At 36.0% G+C, this 12,578-nt stretch overlaps 1 protein-coding gene across 3 annotated transcripts in view; it reads right to left on the bottom strand.

Moving 5' to 3' along the window:
- The window catches only part of BMT2 (base methyltransferase of 25S rRNA 2 homolog), a 112,317-nt gene that overhangs the window by 72,871 nt on the left and 26,868 nt on the right, over positions 1 to 12,578 (bottom strand). For all 3 annotated transcript variants that reach the window (XM_033099054.1, XM_033099055.1, XM_033099056.1), the window contains exon 3: positions 4,721 to 4,891. In XM_033099054.1, the coding sequence (XP_032954945.1) occupies positions 4,721 to 4,891 (171 nt within the window). The remainder of the gene's footprint in view (positions 1 to 4,720; positions 4,892 to 12,578) is intronic.

The following is a 12,578-nucleotide window of genomic DNA, read 5'->3' as shown; positions in this document are numbered from 1 at the left end:
TTCACCTAAAGGAAGCACTTTACGACTTCTCTTTGGCATATTTGAACTGCCAGCATTATTAGTCTTCATTTTGGGACCATTATCAAGTAAAATAAGGGTGACTTGAACACAAGCATTGTAACATTACGACAGCTGATCTTACAACCGAGACAGCTAATAAGTGATTGACAGGCAGGTAGTGTATACAGTGTAGGTGGAGATGCTGGAAAAAGGATGATTCACACCCTGGGCAGGATGGAGTAAGATTTCATCACGCTACTCAGAAAAGAATGCAATTTAAAACTTATGAATTGTTTATTTCTGGGAACTTTCCGTTTAATATATTTGGACTGCTGTTGACCGTAGGTAACTGAATGCACAGGTAAGAGGGAATTACTATATTTGCATTCAATGCAATACATTTCCCTCTAAGCACTGCTTTTACCACATCCCATAAATTTTGATAAGATGCATTTCTATTTTCATTCGGTATAAAATAATTTTAAATTTCTCTTGAGACTTCTTGTTTGACCCATGTATTAATTACAAGAATGTTGTTTAATCCATAAATATTTTGGGATTTTCCAGCTCCCGTTCTATTACTGATTTCTACTTTAATTCTACTGTGGTCTGAGAGAATACTTTCTATGATGATTTATCTTTTTTAAATTTCTTATGGCCCAGAATGCAGTCTATTTGGTGATTATTTTGAAAAAATACAAATAATTTTTAAAAGGCAGCAAATTAAGTACTTATTTTGTATCAATTACAAGTATACATATACACAAGATGTAGGAGGGTTGGGACAAAGCTATCTTAACTTCAGGAGGAATGGGTGGTAATTGGTGCTTGTGATAAAATTTTTAGCAATCACATTATATACAGATTTGCAAAGTGTAACATCTCAATTAAAGAGATACAGATGACAAAAAAAAATGACTCTAGTGGTAACAAACATTTGGCTTTGAATTTGGTTTTCATGAAATGTAAGTAAAAAGAAAAAACAAAAAAAAGGTATTTTTGCTCTGTGAGCCCTTGCTATCTGAACCCAGAAATCAAAATGCCCTGATATTCTGAGATAAGACTGAGGATAAAGATAACCCTTATTATCTAAACTTGCTATCCAAAGTCAGAAGTCAAACAGACTTGGATGGTAAGGGCTATATATCTTCCCATATGAAAATATCTATAAATAAACAGAGCAAACATTTGACATTTGACTAATTCATCTACCTCTCTAAAACAGAGGGAGGGAGATAGGGGTTTCTCTTTGGGAAAACTGAGTATTATTCTGTATTCAGGATCCCTTTATATTTAGACACTGTATGCAGTGGCAGACTTTTATTATGAAATAAAATGCTTTAATAGCATGGAAGAGCAGTTTACAAAATTCTTTACACTACATGGTCTCTACTATGTAAAAACAATGCCTATTAAAAACACTGGAAAGAAATGTTTCTAAATGTAACAAGGACTGAATAATAATTTTTTTTTTTACATCTGTAATCTTCTCTACATGCAAATTTTTCACAATGTGATCTTATTTCATTTGTGGTCAGGAAAATATACAAGAGTGATTTTAATATAAGTATTATAATAGAGGTATAGAAAGGCTTAATATTGGTATCCAATTCTTTCAAGAAGTTCAGGTTAAATTCTGGAAGAAAAGATGCCTCAAATATAGCCTAATATAATATAGCAATAGTTTATCAGAAAAAGGATATATTGCACTTGCAACTGCTAGAATGTAAGAATAAGCATGTACCAGTAGGGGAATTTAAATAGTTTCATGACTAGAATACAAGCTGTAAGAATAGTTGGCAGGGCAGGAGGCATAAGTCTACACACAAGTTGGGTTCTGATGCTATATGAAGGAGTACAAAGCTTTTAGAATGAAGAAAACCTAAGCCTAGCCATCCCAGGCTAAGTCATTTCAATGTTTAATACTATCTAAATCCTGACCTATAACAATTATATTTGGATACTTTCCTTTAACTACTTTAAACCAAACTAATTTTTCTCCTTGAAAACAAAACCAGATAGTAATTTCTTGACTATGGCAGAAATGGCAGGATAGAGGTTAGCAAATCTACTCAGGAAACAACTATAAAACTGAACACAATTCTCAAAAACAACCATCTCAGGGTTCAAACAAAGGCAATTAAGTTGAGAAGTGTGTCTTTATGAAAACCAATGACAGTTTTCAGGGTATCATGAACACCCCTCCCCAACCCCCCCACCTCCCGGCAGGGTATCCTTGCCTGAACCCCGCCTCATCACCACCACCGCCTGCAGGTTGTTAGGGATGGACTTCAAGGACAGGGCTGGCTGTGAAAAACAGCCTCACTGCTGGAAGGGGCTAACACATTTGGAGCAAAGTGTGGAAAACCCAGAGAGAGCATTGTAAAAGTAGCAAACTTGTTAGAAAACAACAGGGAAAGCCAGCAGCTGCTGCTATGTTGGCCTCAGGCTGCAGTTTTCCTAGAGCTGAGCTGTAAACTGAAGGACTAGCCAGAAATTTAACAAAAATATCCTGGAAATGAGAGAAGCATAGAGGGGTTAGATAAGCTTCCTACATAGCCTTGGCTGATGGGGAGGCTAAATGAACATGCATGGGAGACCCAGAAAGGCCTAGTGAAAAGCCAAAGGTGAGAAAAACTTGAAAACTGCCTGAATTTTATTTTAAATGTACTCCCAAATCAACACACAACCACTGGCAGAAGGCAGAAGCCTTACCATCTCCAGAAGTGTCTAGGCACAACCTCTAACCTATCACCGACCACTAAGCTATGTAGACACAGGTGCAAACCCCAGAAAATCAGCCTAAAAATGAAAATAACAATAATGTACAAAGTACAGGGAGATATATCACACAGATAAGTTCAGGAAAATTACTGAAAAACCACCACCACTAACCTCCATGGGGGAAGAATCTAAAACAAGACTTTCTACAATATATTATCAAAAATATATTGAACAGTTTTCAACAAAAAATTATGAGACATGCAAAGAAAAACAGGAAAGCGTGGTCCATACTTAAGAAAAGAAGCATCAAAAAGAGACAAACTCTGAGTGTGAGCTCAAATATTGGATTTCCCAAAGACTTCAAATCAGCTATTACATAAATATTCAAAGATTGAAAAGAAACCAATTTAAAGAATTAAAGAAAATAAGATAATGACTCAACAAATAAAGTAATTTCAACAACGAAAGAGAGACTATAAAAAAAATCATACAGAAATCCTAGGGTTGACATTTTCCATATGTATCTGTTTTTGATAGCGATAGCACAGTAACTCTAATTTCTTACTCTGTCTACATTTTATAAATATGCCTGAATTATATGTAGAATGCTTAGTAAGTCATTATGCTTTTGTAAGCTTTGTGGTAAACTTTAAATAAAAATAAAGATATGTTATCTTTTCCTACTGAACTAATCAAAAGTATGTTAATTTTTCAATGAAATTGCTTATAACTAGATAGTATTTTCAACATAATATAAAATCAAAATGACCAAAGGTAATGTATCTACAGGTTTGGATATCTACAGGTTGATAGCTACAGGTTTGGAACTGTTTTAAGAGGTTAATTTAATTTTATTTTTCACGCGTAGCTTTTAGTATCTATCAAGAATCTTTCTAGAATTACTCAAGTATAGCATTTTCAAGAGATTAATAAAATATAACTTGATAGCACAAGTCTATTCTGGGACGAGGGTGTATAAATAATTGTAATATTGCTAATAATTAATTGGATTATCATACTCATGTACTCATCCACAATGGAATACTATTTAGCCATTAAAAAGAAGGAAATCCTACATTTATAACATGGATGGACCTGGAGGGTATGATGCTAAGTGAAATAAGTCAGAGAAAGACAAATATTGTTATGATCTCACTTCTGTGTGGAATCGAAAAAAAAAATCAAACGAAGAAACAGAAATCAGACTTGAGGTTGCCAGAGGCAAAGGGTAGGGAGTGTGGAAGGCAGGCAGTGAAAGGTACAAACTTTTCAGTTATAAGATAAATAAGTTCTGGGGATGTAATATATAATACGATGTTTAGTTAACAATACTGTATTACATATTTAAAAGTTACTAAGACAGTTGACCTTAAATGTTCTCATATAGGGAAAGAAATTTGTAACGATGTGAGGTGATGGATGTTAACTAAACTTACTGTGATAATCATTTCACAAAATATACATATATCAAATCATTATGTCGTACACCTGAAACTTAACCTAATGCTATATGTGAATTTTACCTCAATAAAACTAGAAAAATATTCATGTACTTATTAAATGCAATTTATGTCTATATGCATACATTGATTACCAGCAAGCAGATTTTCATATCAAGAATAAAGTAATGGCAACTGGTTCTATTAGTGATCTTTCATTAGTCCTTATTTGTGACGGCCTCTTTAAATTAAATATAGTTTAACTGAATGTTCCTATTTTGACTCGGTATTACCATAAAAATGATTATTATAACATTTAATAAACTATTCTTCCTCATTTTTAATGAAGAAAATCTATGTTATAGAACCATTAGTTTTCCAGATGTCCCTTAAAATTCTATGCTAGTGTTACAAATCTGTACTTCTCAGCCTAACATGTTACCAGAGAGTAGCACACATACTGCCCACTATTTGGTATAAACCATCACACTATTTTATATTATTAACACAGTTATCCAGGATAATGTTAGTAACTTAAGTACAAAAAGTATACTTACTCAGTTATAATTTCAGGGTTTGTAAAGCTGAGGTTGGATAAATGACCTTCAAGTTTAGAAGACTCATGCGTAGTTAAGGCTGGAGTGGTCTTAGTGGCGAGTATAGCTCTTTTTTCATCTTTTTCAAGTGCTTTTCTCTTCCCACCATTTTGGAAATATTCTCTGCATACACTACAAGGCAAAATAAAATTGTATCTTAAAACACTAGGCATGAATAGAAAATAAAATGGAAAAAAATTAGCCTTTATTAATCAAAATGGGAAACTTTCAAATTACAGATTCCTATTTTGAAAACGTCATATAGAGGTAAGTTTGAGAACCTTGTAGCACTTTCACACGTTTAAAATTACCATACAACAAAGCACGATCACAGATTATGTTTAATAAATAAAAAGTAGTTTTTTCAGGAGTACAGATGTGCCTATATATTTTGCTGAACTTTATTCTTAACTGAAACATAAGTTCCTCCAGAAAAGTATAGGTAACTCTGCTATTCAGTGACAACATCCAAAAGGAATAGTTGTCACAGTTAATTCTGAGCGAGCTTTGCTAGTATTAGATAGATATTCCGACAGCTGTTTTTTAGATCCTTTCTGGTTTATGAAAACAATGAGACAAAAAGACTAGTATGACCTAGTTCTGGCCTTTGATCTTACAATGTGACAGGAGGATGCACACTTAAACAATTAACTGATATATTTATCAAAGCTACTTAAAGTAAAGGAAGATGTCTTTTTTTTGTTTTTCTCTTTTTTTCAATCTAGTTGTGTGGGCACAGCTTAGATCCAAGTCAAGTCCTTGACTTTGATCTAGTTGTGCAGGGCGCAGCTCACTGGCCCATGTGGGAATCGAACCAGTGACCTTGGTGTCATGAGCACTGCGCTCCAACCACTGAGCAAACTGGCCATCCACCGGCGGCTCAGCTCCAAGCTCAAGCTGTTACCTCTCACTGGTCCATGTGGGAATCGAACTTGTGACCTTGGTGTTATGAGCACTGCACTCCAACCACTGAGCCAACCGGTCGCCCACCTGCGGCTCAGCTCCAAGCTCAAGCCATTGTTTCTTACTGGCCCATGTGGGAATCGAACCAGTGACCCTGGTGTTATGAGTACCGCGCTCTAAACCACTGAGGAAACTGCTCGCCCACCTGCGGCTCAGCTCCAAGCTCAAGCCCATTGTTTTTGTTTTCCTTTTCTAAATGTTTTTTTTTTTTTTCTTTTTAAAGATTTTATTGGGGAAGGGGAACAGGACTTTATTGGGGAACAGTGTGTACTTCCAGAACTTTTTTTTTTTTCCCCAAGTCAAGTTGTTGTCCTTTTAGTCTTAGTTGTGGAGGGTGCAGCTCAGCTCCAAGTCCAGTTGCCGTTGCTAGTTGCAGGGGGCGCAGCCCACCATCCCTTGCGGGACTTGAGGAATTGAACTGGCCACCTTGTGGTTGAGAGCCCACTGGCCCATGTGGGAATCGAACCGCAGCCTTCGGAGTTAGGAGCATGGAGCTCTAACCGCCTGAACCACCGGGTCGGCCAAGCCCATTGTTTTCAATCTGGTTGTGGAGGGCACAGTTCACTGGCCCACGTGGGAATCAAACCAACAACCTAGTTAAGAGCTCAGGCTCTAACCAACTGAGCCATTCGGCCGGCCCTCTTTTTAGATTTTTAAAACAAATCACATTATTATTACCTCTCGCTCATACTTTGAACAAAGGTAGACTTCTTTGCTTCATAGACACTCCTTGGTGAAGTTTCAAAAACCCATGGCAAGAAAAGTAAGAATTGAGGAATTAATTTAAAACTGATTTCTGCAGGTAGAACTATGGTCTAAGGGAATAATGCCCCTTTCTCCTCACACTTATAGGATGCTATTAGTTCAACTTCAATTTTTGTTAAGTATCTAATTATTTAAGATTTACATAACTTATCCTATGGAGATTTAATTTTAACTCTGTTTACAGGAGTTGAAACTCACCATTGATCAAATATTTATTAAGTACTTATCATGTGCCAGGCACATAAGTGATAGGAAAACAAACTGAAGGCGGCATAGCTGCCTTTAAGAAGCTCAAACTAGTGAAGGACACAAACAATTTACATAACAATAAAGAAAATACAATTGATAAAGATAAAAGACAATTGATAAATACCATATTCAAACATGTAATACAGTAATATAAGCTGATTTTACAAAAATGAATAGGAATAAATCAGTTAAGGAAGAATGTTCGTTAAGGAGAGAAGCGCTTTCCTGGCAGAGAGAATAGCATGAACAAAGGCACGGAAGAGAAAAGCAGCATGGGTTTGAGGCCGGACATGTAGCCTAGGAAACTGACAGCCCCCTCCAGGGTACAACATGAGGTGCCTCACTGGTTACACAAGTAACAGGTGACTGTATCCGGTACCTGCAGCTGGAGAAAAACAAGAATGCGTTTCATCCAGCAAGGCTGATCCCTAAGACCAGGACCTGACTTTTGGCTATAATCTCATTATGATGTCACTTGCATCGCAGTTATTACGAGGCCCATTATGCATCTGATGCCATGACAGTTTCCCAGGAACCAAATAAGGAAGAAAAGGTGAGAAATGGAGGGTCCCGTCCAGGGGAAGAGATGAATGAACCATGGCAACTGTACAACACCAATTCCCGCCCAGGAGGGACAAGTACCCCTGAGCGTGATCGTTCTCTCTGTTCTCTCAGTTCGCCCACATCTTTCTCTCAAGTGTGTACTTTCGTATTCAATAAATCACTCTCCCTTTTCTGCATCTGTGTCACTCTTGAATTCTTTCTTGCATGGAAACAAGAACCCCATCACCACTGTTGGGGGGTGAGTCCTCTCTTGGACATCCCCGTGAGTCTCCGGCAATAGATTCTGCAGAGATATCAGTTCAAGGTATGTGAAAGTTAAAGTGCCCGGCAGAAAATGGATGGATGGATGGATGGACTGACCAGTGAAAAGGCCCTGAGGCCAGCACACACATACATAGAGATCTGGTAGCCAGGTAACACTGGAGTCGGAAGCAAGCTTCAGACCATGCAATACCCACAAGCTAATTTAGAAATGTGGCCTTTAGAAATATAATCTAATGACAGAAAGTGGGTTAGTGGTTTCCTGCAGTGTGTGAGTGAGTGTGTGTGTGTGTGTGTGTGTGGGGGGGGGTGGGTGTCTGACAACAAAGGTGTACAATGGAGCTTATTAGAGTTATGGAAATGTTCTACATCTTAATAGTGGTGGTGGTTACATAAGTGTGAACAATTGTCAATACCTACTGAACTGTACACTAGAATGGGTGCATTTTATTGTATATAAATTAAACCTCAGTAAAGCTGATTAAAAAATGTAGTCTTTATCTCCTTGAAATTAATACTACAAATAATTCCTCTATCATTTAACATTTCACTAAGCGTAAAACACAAAAGTAAAGAGCTTGCTTACCTTTCTATTAGGTAAAAAACCATATATAACTGCTTATAGTCAACATTTCTTGAGCCACAAAAATTGCAATTTTATATGGTTCAATCTCATAGTTACTTAGAAACTTGATAGCAAAATACTTAAAGGGCTAGAATTCCAGGTTCTCATAGGATAATAACAACCATCTAAATTCTAATCTCCTTACACATCTTCTAGAAAATATACCAATCACTAAGCAGAGCAAATAAAAAGCACACATAGTTCACACCTAGGGCATAATGAGGACACAGACAATAGCACTTCTTTTACACGTAATTGGGGAAATAAAAAATCTGAGTCAAACTGTGTTGGCTTTTGGGCCACCCAAAGTAGGCTCTTCAGCTAAGAACTCTAAAGGCCAGGAAGGTCTGATGGGGGTCTTCGAGGTGGCAAAACCCACATAACACCAGCTAAGGTTCACCACCAAAAGAGGGTCCAATTCTGAGAGGGGAAATCTTAAGAGATTGGGGAAACAGAGAATCAGAGCATTAGCTATGGGAAGGTCAAAAGGAAGGTTTTATCTCTGCTGGAGAAAAGAGGCACATTGAAAAAAAAAACAGTATCTCTGAAGGCATGGTAATAAAGGGAAAGAATAAACAAGGATAAGAAGCCTACTGAATGAAGTGTTATAATCTACACATATTTTAAAAATCATTAAGTCAGACCAAGGAGTACATTATTTATTAAGGAAACTCCACTTCTGTATTTGTAGCAATCAAGCAAGGTTCTTTAGAATTAAGAAACAAAGTAAGCCACACAAACCCCTACCTACAATATCTAGAGATACTCCAACATAACAGACAAAATATATAAAGGAAATGCTAATGAATCCAGCAACCATATTTCTATTAGAAGGGAAGAGAAAGACCGTCAAAACTTGCAGCAGATGAAAATTCTCAAAAATACAGAAAACAAAGACACAAAAGAGAAGAAAACTGTAACATAACACTTCAATTATAGTTATATAATTAAGAAATTGCAGAACAAAATGAAAGAACACTTCAAATTTGAAATAAAAAAAACAGAATAAAGAAGGACTAAATAAACAGAGACATATTCCATGAATATGGATAGGAAGACTCAATATTGTCACAATGTCAGTCCTTCCCAATCAAAATCACAGGCAATTATTTTGTGGATATCAACAAAATGATTCTGAAGTTCATATGGAGAGGCAAAAAACCCAGAAATAGCCAACACAATATTGAAGAAGAACAAAATTGGAGGACTGACACTGACTTCATGACTTACTATAAAGCTACACAGTAATCAAGACAGCATGGTGTTAGAGAAATAGACAAACAGATCAATGGAATAGAACACAGAATCCCCAAAAGACCCCCATTAATATATTCAACAGAAGTAAATATTCAAATGAAGTAAAAATAATCTTTTCAACAAATAGTGCTGGAACAACTGGACATTCACATGCCAAAAAAATCAATCTAGACACAGACGTTTCACCCTTCACAAAAATTAATTCAAAATGGATTACAGACCTAAATGTAAAACACAAAACTATGTAAGTCCTAGATAGTTATAAATTTCCTCGGAGAAAATCTAGATGACCTTGGATTTGGTGATAACTTTTAAGATACAACACAGCAAAGGCATGGTTCATGAAAAAAGAATTGAGAACCCAGATTTCATTAAAATTAAAAACTTCTGCTCTGCAAAAAAAACAATGTCAAAGAGAATGAGAAGACAAACCATAGACTGGGAGAAAATGTTTGCAAAAGACATAGCTGATAAAGGACTGCTATCCAAAATATACAAAGAACTCTTAAAACTCAACAATAAGAAAACAACCACCTGATTAAAAAACAGGCAAAAGACCTGAACAGACACCTCACCAAAAATGATATATAGAGGGCAAGAAAGCACATGAAAAGATGTTCCACATGATACATCATTAAGGAAATGCAAATGAAAACACCAATAAGCTACTTCTATACACTATTAAAATGCCCAGATTCCAGAACACTAAAACACCAAATGTTGGTGAAGATGTGGAGCAGAAAGAACTCATTCATTGGTATGAATACAAAATAGCATAGTCACTTGGGAAGACAGTTTGGCAGTTTCCAAAACTAAACATATTGTTACCGTACAATCCAGCAATCACGCTCCCTGGTATTTGCCCCAAAAAACTGAAAACTTACTTCAACACAAAAACCTGCATCTGAATGTTTATAGCAGTTTTATTCATAATTGCCAAAACTTGGAAGCAACCAAGATGTCCTTCAGTAGGTGATGGATAAATAAGTTGTGGTTCATCCAGACAATGGAATACTTTTCACCACTAAAAAGAACTGAGCTATCAGGCCATGAAAAGACATGGAGGAACTTTAAATGCATATTAAGTGAACAATGTCAATCTGAAAAGGCTATATATACTGTGACTCTGACTATATGACCTTCTAGAAAAGGCAGAACTATGGAGACAGTAAAAAAAAGTCAGTGGTTGCCAGGTATGGGGGAAGAAAGGATGACCAGGTGGAACCCAGAGGATTTTTAGGGCAGTATGACACTATCATAGTGGATACTTGTCATTATACTCTTGTCCAAACCCAAAGAATATATAACACCAAGGGTGACCCCCAACCATGGACTTCGGATGATAACGGCGGGTCAATGTGGGTTCATCGATTGTAACTATGTCCCAGCTGGGTGGATGCTGACAGTGAGGGATGCTCTGCATGAATGAGGGCAGGAACCATCTGCACTTTCTCTTCAATTTTTCTGTGACGCAAAAGTGCTCTAAAAAGTAAAGTCTAACTGAAAGTGGAAAAAGACCCAGCTCAGATTAGATATGTGCCTCCTGATGGAATGCACTGAAATTACTATCACCTATGTAATATCCTTGCTAATATGCTTACCTTGAATTTAATCTCAAGGAAACAACCATAAAAATCCAAATTGAGAGAGATTTTTTTCATAAATTGAAGGAAAGAAAGTGTGAGTCAAGGATTTTGTATCTAGCCAAGCTGAGCATCTTTTAACAAAACCATAGAAAAACAGCTTTTGGTATGTAAGCTGTTTTTAAAGAACCTACTGGAAGATGAACTTCATGAGATGATTGGGAAATGTTGGTGAAGAGGCTAGTAGTGAACAAAAAGCATTAAATGAAGTTTTAGAAAAGGATATTTTATAATGATGAAGGCCACAATTCCCAATGAAGATGTTTAACAGTTATAAATACTTATGGGTCATTTATCATAGTAACCATGTTCACAAAGCAGAAATTCTGTGAGATGTGTGTAGAAATCTATACAACTAACAAGGAACTTTAACACACCACTCTCAATCAAGTGAATAATAAGGTTTATCTTATCATTAACCAACAAACTTTCCTCTCAAATAGAGAGTATAGCTTCTTATCAAGTGCATATGGAATATTCAAAAAAATTACCATATACATGTATTAATTCATGAAGAAAACCACAGTAAGAGCCATAGGAAAAATAACAGACAAAATCACCCAATCACAATGCAATAAAACCAGAACTACAAAAAAATAGACAAAAAATCCATTTCACCTGCCAATTTTTTAAATTAAATAATTCTGGGGTCAAATAACTCGTGATTTTTAGAAATCACAGGATTTCTAAAATAATAATAATAATAAAAACACTACAAGTCAGAATCTAAGGAATGTAACTAAAATAGTGACCTGAGGAAAATGTAAACCCTTTAATGTTATATCAATACAAATAAAAAAATAAAAATAAATGAAATAAATATCCACCTCAAAAGATTAGGGGAAAAAAGTAAACCAAAAGAAAGGAAGATATTAATGAGTTAGAAAAATACAAGACCATCAAATAAATACACAAACTGGTTCTTTAACTTGCATAACTTTATGCAAATGAAGCTGAACACTTAGATGAAACAGATTATTTTTCTAAGAATATATATTAAACATAGGAATACAGAAAATTTATTAAACTTGACTCTTGGTTATTGATGGAAATGGAACGTTTAAACAAAATCTAAAATTGATGGATGAAACAGAGATAGTTATCAAAGAGTTATTATTACTTCACCAAAAAGCAGGAGTAATCCAATGAAGAATTATACCACGCCTTCAAAAACCAGATAATCCTTGCATTAACCATGTTTTTTTATTTTTTGTACCTTCTGATGTTTTGATATCTTGGAAGGCCTTCCACACTGGGGATAAACTGCCCCTGCCAAGGCTAGCTAATCCCTAAAAATACACAACTTCCTTGGGGGCATGACACTCATATGCAAGCCAACTCTGACTTTATTTTATTCTTCAACACCAAGCCATTATTTCCCCTGTGCTAGATCAACCCAGTTCCAGGTCCCGACAGTCAAGGACAGCTCCTATGCCCCAAAGCGCACCAGAATTATTCCAATTAGCCAATCCTAAACTGCCTACTCTGCCCA

Source organism: Rhinolophus ferrumequinum, chromosome 26, assembly GCF_004115265.2.
Source record: "Rhinolophus ferrumequinum isolate MPI-CBG mRhiFer1 chromosome 26, mRhiFer1_v1.p, whole genome shotgun sequence".
Taxonomy (NCBI): Eukaryota; Metazoa; Chordata; class Mammalia; order Chiroptera; family Rhinolophidae; genus Rhinolophus; species Rhinolophus ferrumequinum.
Note: the sequence above shows the minus strand (reverse complement) of the source record. Positions and strands in the feature narration are given on the sequence as shown.